The 20,161-nt window shown below is 40.9% G+C and overlaps 1 protein-coding gene across 3 annotated transcripts in view; it reads right to left on the reverse strand.

Moving 5' to 3' along the window:
* Positions 1 to 20,161, reverse strand: part of kalrna (kalirin RhoGEF kinase a) — a 285,539-nt gene that overhangs the window by 17,759 nt on the left and 247,619 nt on the right. Inside the window, exons 41-56 of one of the 3 annotated variants that reach the window (XM_038301434.1) lie at positions 17,780 to 17,977; positions 17,427 to 17,500; positions 14,010 to 14,162; positions 13,735 to 13,830; positions 11,062 to 11,177; positions 9,072 to 9,138; positions 8,893 to 8,996; positions 8,743 to 8,812; positions 8,575 to 8,661; positions 8,297 to 8,389; positions 5,416 to 5,466; positions 5,238 to 5,315; positions 4,960 to 5,145; positions 4,706 to 4,877; positions 4,247 to 4,461; positions 3,458 to 3,741 (exon numbers count right to left, since the gene is read on the reverse strand). In XM_038301434.1, coding sequence (XP_038157362.1) covers positions 3,458 to 3,741; positions 4,247 to 4,461; positions 4,706 to 4,877; positions 4,960 to 5,145; positions 5,238 to 5,315; positions 5,416 to 5,466; positions 8,297 to 8,389; positions 8,575 to 8,661; positions 8,743 to 8,812; positions 8,893 to 8,996; positions 9,072 to 9,138; positions 11,062 to 11,177; positions 13,735 to 13,830; positions 14,010 to 14,162; positions 17,427 to 17,500; positions 17,780 to 17,977 — 2,044 coding nt within the window. Of the gene's footprint in view, positions 1 to 3,457; positions 3,742 to 4,246; positions 4,462 to 4,705; positions 4,878 to 4,959; positions 5,146 to 5,237; positions 5,316 to 5,415; positions 5,467 to 8,087; positions 8,218 to 8,262; positions 8,390 to 8,574; positions 8,662 to 8,742; positions 8,813 to 8,892; positions 8,997 to 9,071; positions 9,139 to 11,061; positions 11,178 to 13,734; positions 13,831 to 14,009; positions 14,163 to 17,426; positions 17,501 to 17,779; positions 17,978 to 20,161 lie in introns of those variants that run through there. The other 2 variants (XM_038301435.1, XM_038301436.1) reach the window with 2 other exon arrangements.

The following is a 20,161-nucleotide window of genomic DNA, read 5'->3' on the forward strand; positions in this document are numbered from 1 at the left end:
GACCGGCCGTTTGCCCAAACTGGCTTTTATAGAAGGAACTGCTTGGCATTAAGGCTTTGTTCTTAGCTTCCAGAGAAAGCTTTTTCATTTTGCTCTGGTTTGGTTCATTAAACAGTGATGGTGTAAAATATGTTGTGATTTAGAACCTGACGATTATATTTACAATGATTCTTTTCAAAAAGTGGTTGTAACTTAAACAAAGGATATTTTTCTTCTGATTTATAGGAACTAAAGGAAAAAGAGAATCTCTGTTTAATAGCAAGGTTAGGAAACTGCCAGTATAGTCTGAACATTTCAAACTATACCTGGTAACTGGATTTCATTGAATTTTAGGTGATAAATTAAGAGAAAGTAGCTGCCAGCTTTAAAGTGAAGAAAAAAGGACAAAAGGTTGAAAATAAATCCCCCCACATTGAAGACATTTCCATTTTAAATCTCTTTTTTTTCATGTACAAAGCAGCTGGCAGTCCACTGCTGAAGACAAACATCCCCTCAGCATGATGCCACCACCTCCATGTATCTTGTGGATGGTATGTTCAGCTGCCTCTCCTGTGCAGCGTTTTAAACATGCTTCCGTTTTTTGCTGCATAGTACTCGTCTCTATATACGGCAAACTGTGAACACGCCTCCTCTCTCATACTGTTGATTTCACAAAGATGGACTCCATTTACCAGTCAGGGCGCGTCTGAAGGCAGCTTGTTGCACTGGCTTTCATTTTGGGGTATCAAGATTAAACAGAGCAAAAATAAATGACCTCCACACTTTTCAGGCTTTTATTTTGGGTAAACTATCTTTTTTAGTTCTCGTGCGAACCGCTTCCTGATGGCCATTATAGAAAATCTACATTCATTCTGTAGTTAAAGCTCCGGTCGGAATTGTACAGATTTGAAGTGGTATAAATACTCAGTGGTCTTTATTTTAATTACTACGCATTAATTAGAGGCAACCAGGTGTGAGCTACCAACAGGTAAACATCATAAAAAAATGTTAGGTAAAAAAAAACTGACTGAAATCGGTTTCAGACATAATGGAGTCAGATTTAAAAAAAAGGTGCTGTGAGCTCAGTTTCAAAAAGGCATTATCTAAACCTGAAACAACTGGAATTGGATTTTCCTTGTAGACAAAAAAGTCCTAAACAACAGGTTCCAAACAGAACCTCTAACAGGACGCATTAGGGACTAAAATGTTTAATTTATATATATATATATATATATATATATATATATATATATATATATATATATATATATAAAATATTATCACTCCTAAATGTGGACATTTTACACCACTTTACTGTTATGAACAAAACGTCTCTAAAAAAAAGAGGCTTATTCCTCGTTCTATCTACTTTGTCAGATACTTCTATAAATGCCTGAAACCCTTTTACTGAGATTATCCTCAGAAATGTACTTTTCACCTGCAATCGTTTCCCTTTAGTCCATAAACCCATGAATGTTTTGCTAGAGTCAGTTTCTTTGAAGCTCTGACTAAGCTTCCTTTCCCCGGATTGGCAGCGCAAACCGAGCCCGGTTCTGCTGAAGGTTCGGTCCATTCCTCTCCACTGTCGACACATCCTGGTTTAGGATGAGGAAAGCTGCAATTTCTCTGAATCACAAATAAAGGATCAGCTGCTTTTTATCATCATGATGTTAATAATAGAGGCAGTAATGGGACTGAAATACACCAGACCTGGATTTCTTTTTTTAAAATCTGTTTATAATGTGGCTCAAATGATGTTCTTTGTTACCTGAATAAAACTTAATTCTTGATTTTCTTTTTTTAAAATAAGGTGAAGCTTCAAACGAAGCATTTCTCGTCCAGGAGATGGCGCACACATTTTAGTGGAATTAGTTTTGGCCTCCAAAGATTCAAATCTTCATTTTTGGGGTCAAGAAAAAAAACAAGCAAAAAAACAAAGCTTAGCTCTGATTTTTTTATGCTGTAGTCTGATGGTTGCCTTTCTTGTGGAGTGTCAAACCGTGGAGGTTAGTATCAACTCAAAGACAAACTGAACCAAAAAAAAGCCACTACAGAAACAAAACAAAACAGAAGTAAACAGTGCAGACAGTCACACTTCTATCTCTGAATAAACCTCAGATGGCTCCAGGTCAGGTCATCACCGTGCATTTCATACTTAGAAAAAACCATGCTGGAATTATATACTTACATGCTTTTATTGATGCTAGTTTAACTTGAATAAATATGAGGTATTATTTTAGATCAAATCAAACAATGTCCTGCTGTTGTTCCCACAGTAGAATATAAGCAGATTGGTGACCTTAACTGTGCATCTTTGATTATTTAAGCTCATATCGATGTTCTTCATGGCTGGAGTTTCTGCTTAGAACCTGAATCAGTCGGTTAGGCGAGGACCTGACCTACAGGTAAAGGTAGGAAATGTTTGGGAGGTGATTTGACCTGCAGCCACCAGAGTGAGGAACACAGGCAGTGAAACCATGCTGGGCCTATAAAGCTTCTCTCAGATTTAATAAATTAAATATAGTTGCTGTGTGCAGAAATTCAGGCAGATATTCGATTTGCTCTTATTTATTTACAAATATTAAAAACTACATACCATCTTCATTCTAAAGCAGAACAAAACATGTTCACCTTCACGCTTCTGCACTAACTCATGCTTATATCCAAAAGCTTTATTTTACATATTTAAAAAAACAAAACAAAAAGAAAAAAACAGCTAAAATCCTTATCAGACTACGGACAGAACAAAGCTGAGCGCTGCCGCTGAATCAAACATATTGCACAGCCTGAATTCATTCATATTTTTTTATCTTCATATATAGTGCAAATGGCTTTTTTTTTTAACAGGAATGTTCTAGAGCCTCAGTCAGATATAACAAAATGAACTCTGTACAGTGAACAAAAATCAACACAAAGCAGGAAAAAAATCCAACTTTGTCTAAGAAATAAAATAATAATTAACAAGAAGGAAAACAAGAATCAACAAAAATGTTTACAGATTGCCACAGACAACAAAATCAATCTTCTCCTCTACGGAGAACAGAATCCACCTGAAAGGCCAGGTGACTTTTATTCTGTCCAAAAAAAAACAAAAAAACAAACAACAAAAACAGTAAAAAAAAAAAAAAAAAAAAAAAAAAAGGTACAAAAGAAGCAGTTTGTTAGAACTGAAAAAAAGTCCGGTTTTAGCTCCACATGGACACCTGGGTCAGAGTCAGCTACATGTTTTACTGAGGGATCAGTGTGTGTTTTAGTTTGCTTTCAGGCCACATGGAGTGGACTTCCCAGTGGAAATCCTTCTGTCCAAACTGAGAACAGCAGGAGGGGGGGAGGTGAGGAATTAGGAGGCGAGGACACAGGCAGTGAGGAGTTAGGAGCCCACTCAAGAAAAACAACCCAAACCAAACCAGGCAGATGGAGCTTCCACCCTGCTCATCCAGTCCAGTGGTGTCTGTCTGCTGGGGGGGGGTGGACTTACTTGATGTTGTTGGCGTCTGCCACAGCGGCTGGGAAGGAGGAAGTGGAGAAAGAGTCTTTTATGGGCTTTGTGGGCGGGCCCAGAACGTGGCCCGGCAGCCAGCCCTCGGCCTCCGGTGATTGGCTGTCGGCTGGCCGGAAAACGAGGTACATGTTCTGCTGATTGGTGGCCAGGACTTGGACGATGTCTCCTCTGCTGACGCAGATCTCGTTCTCTTTGAGCGCAGAGTAGTCCTGAGTGACCCGCATGGTGGAGTAGAGACCGTTACAGCCGCCGTCATCGTGCTGAGGACAGGAGGCAGAGGAGGAGGTGAGGAAGAACGGCTACATCAACGAGTGAAATATCATCTGGAGAATAATATACTGGGAAGGAATCACTGCTGAGAACATTCCACCAACAGCTGAGCACAGCGGTGGCAGCGCAATGCTGTGGAGCCGTTTGGCTAATGCTGGTTGTACCTGTTAATGACACTTTGGCTTCAAATCCAATAAGCAGGTCAAAGATGACACCATGTCTCGTTAAAATGATCCCAAACTAAAATCCAGCAGCTCATAGATCAAATGAGCAGGCAAACAGTAGCCCCATTTACACTACCCTATGAAAAGTGATTTGTGCAGAGTTCGGACCGAGCTTGGATCAATTAACCGTACCGGGCTCGGTTCCTTAGACTGTTTACACATCATGCTATCACCATGGGATGGGAAATTTAAAAGCAGATGGAACACCACAGTTCAGATGGATGGATGGATGGATGGATGGACAGACAGACAGATAGATGCAGGAACTTACGCTGGCCTCAAAGCTAGATGAGCCGCCGTTAGAGGTAGAAACTTTCAAAGGGCTCTTCCCTCTCTCCAGGTCCTTCTCACTGAAGCCGAGGGCTGAGGAAGGCCGGCTGTGGGAGGATGATGATGGCCGGTTCCCTGATGAGGAAGGCCGTCTGATCAGAGAGGAGCTGACCTCTTTATTCTGACCCTGCTGGTAGATGATGGGAGACTGCAGAGCTGCAAACACATAAAGGTTAGAGTTGGTGGTTTTTGTTTAACTGCAGACAAAGTATTACAGCTTTTTTCTGACCCTGATAAACTGAATTACTTTGCCCTTCTACAGTTTCTGATGGATCTTATAGGATCTTTGAAGGAGGATCTAATCCTGATACACAGTTTGTGATTTTGGGGTGAGTTGTCCTTTATGTAATTTCACAGAGGTTCAATGTTTTGTGTTTTTGGATGGGCTGGGCGTCCATACCTGACAGGAAGTCGTTCTGAGCATCCAGGATGTTCTTGATGTGCTGGACCCACACCTGCTTGATGTCGACATTTGCAGACTGCAAAGTGAAACGCTCCGACGAGCCACGACAGAACAGGACAAACTTGCAGGGGTCGTTATCTACCATCTCATCCAGGCCCAGATTGGTCACCTGTGGGAGAAAATACCGCTTTGTGCTCTGAGCTCCTTTAAGATCAATAAGTTTCACCCGATTATCTGCATCATCCACCCACCTTGATGCTCTTCTTGAACTGGTAGCCAGGAGTGGACGAGCCTTTCCTGAGCAGCTCACTGAAGATGACGATTTGCTCAAAGAGAAAGACTCTGCGTTCTTTGGACCGTGAGAGGACACCCGCGTCCTGCTCGGTGACGAAGAAGGTTTCCTGCTGAAGCAGTTTGCCCTGATTGGTCAGATTTCCCTGCAGAGACAAACGGGATGGCTTTAAAAACCCGACCTTCAGAGAGCCTCCGGCTATGCAGCGGAGGTGAAAACGTTGGTGTGAAAACGCACATCGTATCCCTGCAGCCGGCCCAGATTCATCATGTCATTGCACAGTTTAGGCACCTCGGACATCAGCTCCACGGCTTTCTGTAACAACAGAGGCTTTCATTGTTCTTCAGGCAGGATAAATACTTTTCTCTTTTCAGGAGACATATTTACACATTCTGGATGCAGAATCTTGGATTACCTCAATTTGTTTACAGTCCATTCCTGCCTTGCTGCTGTACTTCAGGTAGTCCTGAGGAGAAACGGCTCAAAATTTACACAGTGACACACAAAACATTAGCACTTTGAAAAAGTATTCATACCCTTGATGAACCCAAAAAAATTGTGGGTCATTTTTTTTAAATAAAAATATAATTATTATGTAATATTTTTATTTTCTTTTACAAATTCAAATATTCTAAATGTGACTGAAGAGTGTGTTCCAGCTACGGAGGAATCAAACCAGCATAATCTGGGTCTGGTGTGTCATCCACAGTGTAAAAGGAGCCGTAACAAGGGATGTAATACTCCTGACACACCAGCAGGTGGGGCAGTGATGCTGCCATACAGGTAGAGAATGAGTTTGTGTAAAAGCCAAAATAAATCCAACAACTTCTAAAGCCTAGATTCTTAAACAAAACGGCAGCTTTGAAGTCGGCCATTGTTGTTGTGTTAATGCATACATGTCAAAAATCGGCTCTTTGAAAGACAAGTTCAGAGGGCTAAATGGGTTTCCTCTTGGGTTTTCCCCTGATGAGGTGCAACGAGCTCATCTGACCATGAAGGACATCCAGTTCCTCTGCAGGGACTAAATACCTCATTTAACCCTGATGGATGGGTGTGTTGCTGGGGAAAAGAATGTCTGCGTTTAACATCCTGGCACAGTTACCGTAGCAACTGATGATCAGAAGCTGATGATAGCAGGCAGCATTATTAAGTAAATCTATCTTATAAATCAGAGGAAATAACTGAACAGATTGATTCGATTCTTCTTCCACTAACTGATCAAAGATGGGTTTATAAAAACCCAGAGATGAAACGAGTCCTTCGATCCACAGTTTGTATCAGAGATGAAAAATGACATCACACCCATCCCGCTATGTGGGGAAGGCTACTAGGAAGGCTGGAGGCTAGTTTGGCTGAACCAGCTCCAATCGGTTTCTGGAATTCGTGGATCTTGGCTGTTACGTTCCCCCCTCAGATCAGCTGTTCCTTCACCTGTCCGTCTTTTCTTCAACATCCGAGCTTTCAAAGTGTGACACCTTAAAAATTAAAGCGTCTTAAACAGACTTTAAATTCTCCCCCTGCTGCTTCTCTGGAGCCGCTTTCCATCAAAGATCCCTGCAGTTAATCAAAGATCTGTGGTGTACAAAACTTTTATTCTTAAGGATTTTAAGTCTGAAAGTTTGGAGTATAAATGAAGTTTTCTTTGTAAGCAACCATCTCTGACAGCTAGAAGTCACTGTTTATTTCTGAGTTGGGTCGTTTTCCCTGCTTATTTCATGCAGCTCCCATTTATTAAGTCAGTCCTTTTATTCCCGTTTTATTCCTTTTATCTATTTTTATAGCTCTCTGATCAGCACTTTTCTAAGGACTTTAGAAATGAAGCAGTGTGGAATGTGATTAGTGAACAATCAGCATCATAAAAACAAGGAACACTGCAGAAAGGTCAAGAACAAAGTTGCAGATCATTTTAAAGCAGAGTTACAGTAGGTTATAAAACAATAAACCAAGCTCTATTCATTCCTCTGCGAACGGGACGGAGACTCAGACCGGCTCCAGACCTGAACCCAGTCCTAGATTTTAGATTTAAAGAAAGGCTCTTAAATGTTTTCTATCTACTTGATCTGTTCTGTGAAAAAAGAACAGGTGTTAATTTAAATCACTAGATGTGCAAAACTGTTGGAGACCTTTCAACTTTAATTGCAGGTTGTTTAAATGTGGTTCTATCCTGCATCTACTCAGAGGGGAGGAATATAAAATCCAACCCCTCTATTTGAAATTAAAAGGGGAGGAATATAAATGTATTTAAAATGAAAAAAATGAAGAAAACCATTCATCTCTGCATCCACCTCACGATGTCTCACTTTGATGTAGTTCATCACATCAAATCCTTATAGAGTTTGTGCTCAGAAATAGAAAATGTGAAAGGCTAAAGGGTATGAATGCTTTTGCAAGGCGTCGTAAGACAGTGGATAACACTCCATAAATCGTAGTTTACCGTTCATGACGATAGGATTATAATGTGCCGTTTGTAAAGTTAAGCAGTCAAAAATTAGGAGCAATATTTTTGGTTATTTAGTGTCTTTTAAGAGAAAAATAAGGGGGTTTTTTGGGGCTAAATATTTTAAAAAACTAAATATTTAATTTGCAAACTAAATATTTAGTTTGGAGCTAAATATTTATTTAACAAACTAAATATCTATTTAACACGCTAAATATTTAGTTTGGAGATAAATATTTAGTTTGTTAAATTAATATATTATTTGGAGCTAAATACTTATTTAAAAAAACTAATTATTTAATTTGCAAACTAAATATTTAGTTCGGAGCTAAATATGTATTTAAAAAAAACTAAATATTTAATTTGCAAAATAAATATTTAGTTTGGAGCTAAATATTTATTTAACAAACTAAATATCTATTTATCAAATAAATATTTATTTAACAAAGTAAGATTTTTAGAAATGGATGATTTACGTAGTGAAAAAATGACTTGGAAAAATTAACCCCCCTGTAAATTTTGACTGCTTAACTTATTTATATATATATTAAATAAATATTTATATTTATTTATATATATATTAAATATTTAGTTTGGAGCTAAATATTTATTTAACAAAGTAAGATTTTTAGAAATGAATGATTTACATAGTGAAAAAATAACTTGGAAAAATTAACCCCCCTGTCAAATTTTGACTGCTTAACTTTACAAACGGGGCCCCATATGGCAAAACCAGTTCAGATGCAGCTACACGTTTATTAGCACCGTGTCTCTAGACTAAGGAAAATAATGAGCAAACTCTGCCAGGCCGCAGTTAAAAAGCTATTAAACAGATTCCTGCGGTTTGAATGCTTGGTACCTTCAGCAGCAGCTGATATTTGGTGATTCTCTGGATGGGTTTGATGAGGAAGTCACTGACGGAAAGCTTGGAGTGAATTTCCTGCTGGATTCCCTGGAAAGCAGAATAACAGCGACACATAGACGGTTTGGTTAGAGGCTTTGGACGATATAAGCAACTATTCTGGGAGGATATGAGCAGGTAAAAAAGGTAAAAAGTGCTGCAGGGAGTCCGTTTGTATTCTAGGAAAAATAAAACTCTGTAAAGTTCAGACAATACATAACAAAAAATGTACTTACTTCAAAGTATTTGTCATATTCTGCTACAATGTACTCAGATTTTGGTTTATTCTGGCAGTAAACCACGTACATGTGCAGTCTTCTCTCCTGTAACACAGACATCGGGTCGTTTCTCAGTCATCACAGGGATTAAAGAGCTCAAACCTTCTAACTTTTCCTTTTACTTACATGTTTAATGAAGAGTTCGGGGAGGAGCTCGGTGTCATCCACACATTTCTCCAGCTCTCCTACGAAGAAGCTGAGAAGCATCAGAGGAACGTTAGCAGCTGCTACAGACTCTCTTTACTCCATTATTTAAAATCAACATGGGAGACGTACTCTCTGTGCCAGTCATGGATCCTGTGAATGTTGCCGAATACTATTTTCTCCTTTCCCTTCATGTCGTCTGGAACCCCCTTCTCTTCGATCGTCTTCATGAAGCCCTGCAGGGACACAAACACCGATGGTGAAGCTATTGTGCCGCTAACAGCAGAGGTGTGCGAGTGTCGAAGCTTTACCTCCACCACAGTGCCCAGGTCTTTGACGTAGTCCTTTTCCGTCTGAATGAGCTCGTTCAGAACAAACCTGAGAACAAAAAGCCACATCATCATCATCATCATCATCATCATCATCATCATCATCATCATCATCATCATCATCCTCAGCTTGGTTTCTCTGCCATCTCTTAGACCTGGTTCTAATCCTCTTGTTTTGTTCGACATAAAAAGGTTAAATTATGATATTTCTCATGTATCTTTGGGTGTCCTCAAGGTTCTGTTATTGGTCCTCTGTTGTTTATATAAAATTGGTATCTTCTGATGGTCTCATTATCAGAAAACATGGTATTTGCCTTCTCTGTTATGCGGATGTCCTGCCCTACTAGTTCACTAAGCCTTATGACATCCTACTACCAAGCTTTCTTTCAGAGGGCTCGCATAAAATAAACAGGAAAACACAATTCCTTGCACCAAGTTGCCTTTAATTATATCTTATCCCTTAAGGTGCGTTCACACAGAACACGAACTAGGTGTCAAAAACTACGAAATTTGAACGCTGGGTGCTGGTCAAGTTTCTTTGACGCTCTACATCAGGGGTAACCAATTAAAAGTCAGCAGGGTCCCAATAAAGAAACTTAAAAACCATTAAAGGTCTGGAGACATTTTTAATTATTATCTGTTACTTAAACAGAATTTAACACTGAAATAAAATGGGGTTTTTATGCATCCATGTTATACATTGACCTTTTAAATAAAAAAATATATATATATTTTAAAAAATAGAAAATTTTTTCCTTTTAAAATCTAAAGTTTTTTGAAGTAGAGAAAAGGAATCACTTGGTTTGGTATATAGACAATTTCCTGATTCATATATTTATTAAACACCTAAACGGACCGTTGTTGTTGTTTTCTTTTTTTTCTGTCTTACTGAGAGCAGCTCTCTGCAGCCGCCTTCCTGTCGGGGATTTCCCGCTGCTGTTCTTAACAGCTGGAGGTGAATATAAAGGGTTTTTAAGGTTTGTGGTAAAAAAAAAAATATACAAACAACATGTCGAGTTAATTTCAGTATTTATATAAACCGTTTAGCCTGAGTTCCTAAAAAAATGTATGTTTTAGTGCAGTAATAACAATCAGAGCTCGCCGTTTTTTTGGATGTACTTCTTAACAGAAATTTAAATCAACCATCTGTTCTTCTCTTACAGCCTTATTTATGCACTTCTTGGTTAATTTACTGAAACTCATCTTTCACACTGCAAAAAAAAAAAGAAATCTAATTAAGTAATTTCTTCTTAAAATCAGTGCATTTTTTAAATTGAGGAGGTAAGGCATTTTGCCAATGGAACAAGACCAATTACATTTAAAATATTAAAAATACAATATCAATGTCATATTTCAAGTGCATATTATTTAATTATCTTATTTTAAGAGCAAAAATACTTATTCCAATGGTAACACATCCCATTTACCTGCTTAAATTAAGGATAAATGCACTTAATTTAAGAAATTTTTACTTATTTCAAGAAAGTTTTTGCAGTGCAGGCCTTCCTCTCAAAATCCCTCTTGCTTGTCCAGAACACACAGATAATGATTAGAACTAATTTTTTGAACTCATACAAAATTGTCCTTCTCCAGGGTTTCCACGGGTCATTAAAAGTCATTAAATTATTATTTTTTAAATTAAGTCATGGGTACTTGTTGATGGCATTAAGATTATGTCTAAGAGCATTAAAAGAGCATTAAATAAGAGTTACCCATTCATGTATAAACTCTGTCCTCACTTTTCAAAGCTGTCAGTAACCTGTCACCTCCATAAATCCCTGATGTTCTTTGTTATACACCTTCTGTTTCATCCTTTCTCCTTCTCGCACCTCCCGCCCACTTTACCCTGAGGTTGATTTCTCTCTTAAAAACATGCAGGACTCAGAGTCTCACATATTATTCAATAACCTTGATTGACCTGAAATCTGCCCTTAAATTAAAATGTAGTAAAATAAGATGTCTCGGTACTTACGTCCGGTGTCTCATAGCTTTGGCTTTCTGGTCCAGTTCAGAGTTCCTCGCCTGAACTGGAGTGTGTTGTTCCGTTGTTGGAGATGGAGGAGTGAAGCCTGGATACGGTTCCACAGTCTGAAGACACAAAAACAAATGAGCAAAGATATCCAGAAACATTCAGGATGTTGATGTTTCCTGACAGCAGGGGGCGGCGGCGGTAAAAAGGAGCTCCTCAGAAGCAAAAATCAGCTGCTCTTATTTGCTTACTGCGACTGCAGGTCATGTTGCTTAATAGAGCGCGTTTCTGCAGCAACTTTAAACAAATCTGCCCCCATTTAAAGACTCTACTGTGCTTTGATTGCACAGCATAAAGTACTTTTGCTACAATTACTTTTTAGTTGTTTAGCAGAAAATCAAAGGATTTGTTGGAGACATAAACTACAAAAAGCAAAGAAAATTAAAACATTTAATTTCTGAAAAAAATTGGCCTTTTTTTAAGATACATGACATTCTGATAAAACTCTGCCTACAGCAATGCATTGTCTTAATGGTTCAAATCCTAATTTGGACAGTTAGACCTACTGATTATAACAGAACATTATTTTAGATCCATTTGCAAGAAACCTGATATGATCTGTAAAATGGGCCTAAACATTGAAAGAGAGATTATTCAGTGGGAAAGAAGAGCTTCTCCTCCAAAGTCTCCTCCGTAAAATCTTATGTTCTGTTAAAGAGCTTTGAAAAAGTTAATTATACATCTTTACTCTTTGATGGCGTTGAAAAGTTCACTGACCAGCAGCTGTACGCTTGTCGGCTAAATGCTACCATCTCCTTACAGCTGCGAGGGAGAGACTCTTGGACTCATAAAGAGTCGGTCTAATGCTCCCTTTCTTAGACCCATCAAATGGTGATTTCTCATTCAATACTAGGGAGGCTATAGCTTTGCATACACTGTACAATTTTTGCCCGCTTCGGGCAGATTTTCTAGTCGTGCGAGAATTTTTTGATCAGGCCAAGTTTCAGCCTCCTCATGCATCCTGCGCCATGCAGTATAAAGGGGGTAAGGAGGGGCGATTAGCCTCCCGCGCCCCCCTCCTGATCAGGAATCGTAAGGTCCGGAGAAAATCCAACATGTTTAGAATTCAGTCGGCCGTCGCGAGGCGGTCCTGGGCAAATCCGGCTGTTGAAGCAGCCGATTTACCAGAACGTTGAGCACTGCACACACGCAAAGAAGGGAGTTCTTCTTCTAGATTGACGAGTCCAACTCGACGCCGAGTCCGACGTGCGGTTTTTGGACGTACAGTGCGAGCAGGTAGACCGCATCAGAGTGTCACACTGCACAGTGTGAGAACATGCATCTTGAGCTGTGAACTTTTAGACCCTTTGGTTTCGTCGTAGAGTTTGTCCTGTAGCTGCGTGCAACGATTGAAAATATCGCACAGTGTATGCCCGGCTTTGATGTGGCGTCGGGTGTAGGAGTTTGCCCTGAAATCGAAAGGGTTAAAGGTTCAAGCCCAGCCGCTGGCTTTCAGTTTCTTTGTGTCCTTGGGCAAGACACTTCCCCTGCATTGTCTACTGATGCAGGTGAAGGGGCCCGTTGGCGCCAGTGTATGGCAGCCTCGCTTCTGTCAGTGAGCCTGGGGCAGCTGTGGCTACAATGTAGCTGGCCACACATCAGTGTGAGTGTGAATGGGTGAATGACTGAGTGTAGTGTAAAGCCCTTTTATCAAGTCTCCTGTCTTGAAAAATACAAGTACAGTCCATTTACCATATATGTAGCCATTAATCTGCATTAAAAATGTGCTAAAATGCTTAAGTATTTTTGACTGGCAGTGGTCAGACAGCGAGGAGGTTTTCCTCATGAGACGAGGGAAACGTGATCATCCAGTCAGAACAGTTATCGTGCTGCACTCTTGCCGTGGTTTATAGGGTCTATTATTTCAGAACGCTTCACAACAAATTTCACTTGATGTGGTGTTGTGTTTTATGCGTTTAATCATTTGTTAATGCAAAATGTACGGTGACCCTGAAGTGCAAACTGCAACTAAAAATCTAAAAGCGCAACTACAATAAGGAAATCGCAACTACATTAAGGAAAACACAATTACATTAACCTACTGGAAAAGGTAGGTACCAGTGGGAAACATGAGACGTGGCTGATTGGACGACGGCGCCGTTTGACCCTTGAACCGGAAGTTGCATCATCTGAACAGTCCAGCTTCTTTTAAGTCTGTCTTCAGTGTATGCATAGTAAGTGAAATTTCGTGATTAGTCTTGAGCATATCCAGTATCACCTCGTACGTATGTCCTGATTCTAAATATTCCTGGATAATGGCAGCTATGTTTGGGGCGCCAACAATATCCATGTTTTCAAAAGCCGAAGCAGGCAGAATGACTTCCGCTTTGCTTTATGTAGTTTTGTTTTTCTTAATGTAGTTGCGCTTTTAGATTTGTAGTTGCAGTTTGCACTTCAGGGCCACCGTAAAAACGTGACGTTTGGATTTAATCAACACCTCTGAGCCTGTTTCAGAGAGCAGCTGCCATTGAATTTCTACCCATAAAGGCTGTGTACAAAGAGGTGGTGGTTTGATGGCTGGCTGTGGGCTCTTATAAAAAAGGCTTTTGTTTTTTTTTAATGCTGATGTTTTTTTTTTTTAGAAAGCACAATTCTACTCTCTAGCTGGTCACTCACCATCTTGGTTTTGACCAATTTCTCTATGGCGCTAACCAGCTCTGCAGCACTGGGGACGTCAGAGGACGACTGCAGAGATGTTAACAAGGATGAAGGCTTGTAGAGGGAGGCAGAAGGAGCAGCAGGTTAGATCGGAAGGAAAGGAGGAAAGCATGCAGCAAGAAAACAGTTTAAAGACAAGCAAAGCTGTTAATCAGCAAAACAGAGAAACTAGATGAAGAGTTTTATTTTGAAGCACAGGTTGATAAGAAAAACAATGAACACGTCCCCGTTACCTTGTCCTCTGAAGCTGAGGGGTCCTTCATGATCTCCATAGGGGGAGGAAGAGGAAGGTGGGGCTCATCGTCTGGCTCTGGCTCATCCTCGCCGCCGCTCTGTATCCCAGCAGACGACTTGGATAATGGGTTTCCCTCCTTGATGTTTACCCTCTGACACAGGAGACATGAAGCAGCTCATGAAGAACATCCATCGTATCGACTAGTCTAGTTTATAAGATAATTATGTGTCTGTGGTGGCATGTAGTGGATTAAACCAAACAATAAAGCCTGATTGAATCCACACTGTGTCCTGTTGGTTCTGTGCAGCATTCACATCCATCCTTCTATTAATCCTAACCATTTATCTCACTGATAACTCAATGCTGAAGCAAACAACATCAGTTAGACATCGTCTGAGTTAACTGTGTTCATCCTTCACTCTCGCTGCGGTAGATGCAAACAATTTGCCCTGGAGGCAGCCTAGGAGAGGAGAGAATAATAACCTGCTCAGCTGATTTGAATGGGTGCTCTCAGTGCTCACCAGGGAACTGAGGCCACACTGCCCTCTGCAGGCGCCTTAGGGAACAGCAGGTAATTTAAAGGAATAGTACACCCAAAACATGATTAGCCTTCATTTTCTACTCACCCCCATGCTGAACAACACTCTGGAGTACTTTTTTGATATCTCAAATGCATCTGGAGATCTGGGAGGCTTCTTGCTGTCTGCTGACATTCAAATAATGGAGGTCTATGGTGCTCGAGACAGAAAGGTCCATAAAAGTCCACAAAAAACGTGTCAATATTCCTCCATACTGCTCGTCCAATGTATTCCAAGTGTCCTGAGTGGGTAGCATCCAGAATTTACTCGAAACGAAGTCATTTAGAATGTTTTTAGAGCATAAACAGTAGTGTATAGGATTTCCTAAAAGCGCGCGCCTGCGCGTTCACGACGCTACGGAAGCCGGCAGACCAAACCAGATGAAAGTGCGCATTCGGGGTCTGCTCTGCCGATAATGCAAGCGTAGAAGAAGAAATGTGCTGTTTACCTGTGCAAAGAAAGAAACAACGAAAGAAAAATGTCTGAGGACTTCAGTGTTGAGGAAGAGCATGAGTTCTTTGCCGAGCTGAATGCGCACTTTCATCTGGTTTGGTCTGCCGCGGTTTCCGTAGCGCCACGAACGCGCAGGCGCGCGCTTTCAGGAAATCCTATACACTACTGTTTATGCTCTAAAAACATTCTAAATGACTTCGTTTCGAGTAAATTCTGGATGCTACCCACTCAGGACACTTGGAATACATTGGACGAGCAGTATGGAGGAATATTGACACGTTTTTTGTGGACTTTTATGGACCTTTCTGTCTCGAGCACCATGGACCTCCATTATTTGAATGTCAGCAGACAGCAAGAAGCCTCCCAGATCTCCAGATGCATTTGAGATATCAAAAAAGTACTCCAGAGTGTTGTTCAGCATGGGGATGAGTAGAAAATGAAGGCTAATCATGTTTTGGGTGTACTATTCCTTTAAACTATCACTGAGTGAAATATTATAAGATGCAGCAATGCTTCTTCCTTAAAAACAACTCTGTCAAATGGCTGTAATGATAAGTTGGCATGTTTTGAAAAATAAAATAATATAAAATGCACGCTTCATCATGTCACCATTAAACAAAGTGGAAAATAAAAAGATCCAGTTCTATAACCTGTTTGGATCGTGTCATGTTTCTGTTCTGGCATCTATTTATCGTATTTTTTAACCTTTGCAAATTTTTTAACTCCTGCAACTATCGTTTAAAGATTGACAACACTGCCCCCTACTGCATGGAGGCGAAACTACAACACTAAAAGCCAATCTGCCTTGATGACATCAAAACAGGTCTTTCTCTTAGTCTAAATCAGAAAAAGACAGAAGGCATGTTGTTTGGACCAAGTTGCCATCCCTCCCCTACAGTTGAGAGCTGTACTGAACCAAATTCCTTTTTATATACATTCTGTGTGTACAAAATGACATTAAAGTCTGCCCAAGTCTAGGTCGGTTGATCTTGGCTCACTATCGTTTCATTTCAGAGAGTGTGTGTCATCCTCTAGGGCTAAAGTGAGACTCCCACTTTAAGGTAGAGAAACAGCACTGTTGTTTAGAAAAGGGTTAATTAACTTTGCCAAATAGCAAAGGTGAAACTAATCTTAGAAAGAGGAGATCTGAGGAAATGAGTCCAGGCTTTTATCACAGCTCGCCTCGACTACTATGAGTCAATGTATGGAGGCATTAGCCAGACCTCCATCGCCATCTAGAGGTTGAGCAGAACTCTACTGCTCACTTATTTAACCCAGACACAAATATGCAGGCACATCGCTCACATCCTAGCGTCTCTTCAGTGGCTCCTCATGTAAGTGTAAATCGTTATTAAAAGACTGAACAATTCTGCAGTCTAATAACTCATAACAGTAAGAGAGAGATTTAGGTGAGGCGAATCTGAGTCAAAGCCAAAAATATTTACATAATTCCAGTGAGTGAAAGCTTCTGTGCTACAGAGACACCAGCAGACCTGTTGCAGCTCAGCTGATGGTCAAATCTGACGTGTCCACATCTTTGCTTGTATGTAAAACAGGAAACTGAAATCTAAGACTCAGGAGTTATTTTAATACCAGTCATGAATGGCTCAGTCACTGCTGTCTATAATAACCAGAATCATTGAGGGGTGAAGCCAATTCCAGCTCTAAACTGGATCTACAGGCTGGAAAAACATGCAAAGTACTGTAATGTTGCATAACTGGGAAACCTGCTTCTGAAACATCTCCTCGGTGAGCAGTCGGATGCTCTGCAGCTGAGAGATGATTCATTTTTTTTTCTTCTTCTTCTTCTTCTTATCGTTGGAGTTTCACCAAAGATTTCTATCGCCGTTCCACAAAGGACACCATAAGCAGCAAAGGAACGCAACGGATGCTGGACTGCATTTTTGTCATCCTTCGATAACATAGAAGCATGTGTGTGTGTGCTCCTATTTGTGTATCAAAGTGAGGACATTTTTAAGGGCCTCACTTTGCTAACTTTTGCTCTAAGGTGTAAATCGTGTTTAGGTAAAGGTTAGTGGTAGATATGGTCAGGTTTAGGGCATAGTAGGCTTAACGTGTGTGTGTCTGTGTGTGTGGTTGTGTGTGACCCTTTCACACAAAAAGAGGAACTTTGCATGTTTACTTTCCATGATGTAAATGGAGTCAATATCTTCACAACAGCAACACAGGTTTCCCTTTAACCTGGTCAGACAGGAGTTTACAGAAACGGCTCCACAGTCAAACTTTTACAGGAGAACACAAACTTCACCAAAAACAACCCATTGTTATTTCCTACCTGAAGACATTTGGGATTTAAAATCTACAAAAACTAATAAAGATATTCCTTAATTCAGGGGGTTTGGGTCACTTGTCTCGCCGTTTACCTCTTCTATGTCCTCCTTTCCAGGGTGACACAGCTCATTGACCTTTCCACTGCCATCTCTTCCGGATCCAGGTTCTGGAAAAGAGAGAGCAGGTTTTTCCTCAGTCATAGATACAGATATCAGGTGTATCAACAGGCTAACGTATGTGCAGCCAAAACCACTGCCATGGAAACGGAGACAGATGATACTTGACAAAGTAGGATGCTGATGCAAAAAACAGAATAACCTGGTGAGACCAGCCAACAACCCATCTTGGTTCTCTTTTTGATTCACCAATAACCGCCATATTAGTTCAGCTTAAACAATCTGTCTGGATGAGAACTGTGTGCACCATCACGTTTCCTGCATCTTACCTGGCTTCTTCTGTTTAGTGCCGGGGACTTTCTTGCCGGAGCTAATCTTGCGGCTGGAACTCGGCAGCCACTTTCTCAGAGGGTTTCCGGAACGTTTGGGACCCGGAGAGCTTGACTGAAGCGAGTTGAGGGACGGCTGCGGCTGCAGATTCGCTACAGACTCCGTCTTCCGGTCAGAGCTGCTGACATGGTAGTTTTCTGTGAAAAAAACCCAAAGAAGATGACATCAGAGGTGATGATGATGAGGGAGGAGTTTTCCAGAAAAGTGATGCAATGCATAAAACAATTTTCATTCAATAAAATACAGGCATTTTCTCTCATTTGTTTTACACTTTGTTGTATTAAAATGAATATTTTTGGCTTTTCTCTTGAGATGCCCTTTTCACACACTGCTCAGTGTGGGTTAATAAGTTCTCTACTGATCAAGTCATGCTGTTTTCTTGTCTGATGCGACGCTGGATGCATCAGGGTCAGTTAATAAACTCAAATCCTCTGGAATCACGGCTGCAGCCATAGTTTACAGTTTTCCCTCAGAAACTGACTAAATTACTGCATCTGGAAATTTCTCCATGTTCAGTTATAAGAAAACCTCTAGTTTAAGGTCACCACCAGGAATGGACCAAGCTAAATCTGACTTGATTCCCCCTATTTTTGCCAATACCATAAACAGTGCAATAATCAGATCCTTCACATACCGACTATAAACTGTTTACAGTCTCTTATCTGTGTGCTGAAAATAATAAACACTAGTATGGAGTTTATTTGCAGTGAAAGTATCATACGTTTTATACTCTTTGGATCAAAGTGCAGGGAGAGAAAGGGAGAGAAACGAATACAATGGCAGCACAAATACAACAGTTAAAGCAGACACATTAAATCAAATACACAATGATGCATCATGCATGTAACTGAATAATGCATACAAATATTATCTATGTAGATGCAAGACCAAAGATGCATTCTGTCACAGGTACAGAGCAAAGAAATGTACTCTCTGCATTTAACCCATCCCCTTGGGAAGCAGTGGGCTGCCATTGTATGGCGCCCGGGGAACAGTGTGGGGTTAAGGATTTTTGCTCAGGGACCCACAGTGGCAGTCTGTGGGAGTGGGGCTCGAACTCTGAAACTCTGGATTCCAATCGCAATGCCCTAACCACTAGGCTACCACTCCCCCCTTTACGTTAATGTAATAGTGCCCTATTTTGATCACCAAACTGTGTTTTTGTTACTATAATCATAAAGCAAGGGGCCTGCGGCAGTCGCACAGTTTTCTTGGACCGGTGCTCTGTCAAATGACCGTACACATTGTCAATACATGTACACTCACCGGCTACTTTATGAGGGACACCTGTCCAACTGCTCGTTAACACTTAATTTCTAAGCAGCCAATCACATGGCGGGCAACTCAGTGCATATAGGCATGTAGACATGGTCAAGACAATCTCCTGCAGTTCAAACCGAGCATCAGTATGGGGAAGAAAGGTGATTTGAGTGACTTTGAACTGGCATGATTGTTGGTGCCAGAAGGGCTGGTCTGAGTATTTCAGAAACTGCTGATCTACTGGGATTTTCACGCACAACCATCTCTAGGGTTTACAGAGAATGGTCCGAAAAAGAAAAAACATCCAGTGAGCGGCAGTTCTGTGGGTGGAAATGCCTTGTTGATGCCAGAGGTCAGAGGAGAATGGCCAGACTGGTTCGAGCTGATAGAAGGGCAACAGTGACTCAAATAACCACCAGTTACAACCAAGGTGGGCAGAAGAGCATCTCTGAACGCACAGTACGTCGAACTTTGAGGCAGATGGGCTACAGCAGCAGAAGACCACACCGGGTGCCACTCCTTTCAGCTAAGAACAGGAAACTGAGGCTACAATTTGCACAAGCTCATCGAAATTGGACAATAGAAGATTGGAAAAACGTTGCCTGGTCTGATGAGTCTCGATTTCTGCTGCGACATTCGGATGGTAGGGTCAGAATTTGGCGTCTACAACATGAAAGCATGGATCCATCCTGCCTTCTATCAACGGTTCAGGCTGGTGGTGGTGTCATGGTGTGAGGAATATTTTCTTGGCACTCTTTGGGCCCCTTGGTACCAATTGAGCATCGTTGCAACGCCACAGCCTACCTGAGCATTGTTGCAGACCATGTCCATCCCTTTATGACCACAATGTACCCAACTTCTGATGGCTACTTTCAGCAGGATAATGCGCCATGTCATAAAGCTGGAATCATCTCATACTGGTTTCTTGAACATGACAATGAGTTCACTGTACTCAAATGGCCTCCACAGTCACCAGATCTCAATCCAATAGAGCATCTTTGGGATGTGGTGGAACGGGAGAGTCGCATCATGGATGTGCAGCCGACAAATCTGCGGCAGCT

The sequence above is a fragment of the Cyprinodon tularosa genome, unplaced genomic scaffold (genome assembly GCF_016077235.1).
Source record: "Cyprinodon tularosa strain WSP-4 unplaced genomic scaffold, ASM1607723v1 ctg467, whole genome shotgun sequence".
In the NCBI taxonomy this organism is placed as follows: Eukaryota; Metazoa; Chordata; class Actinopteri; order Cyprinodontiformes; family Cyprinodontidae; genus Cyprinodon; species Cyprinodon tularosa.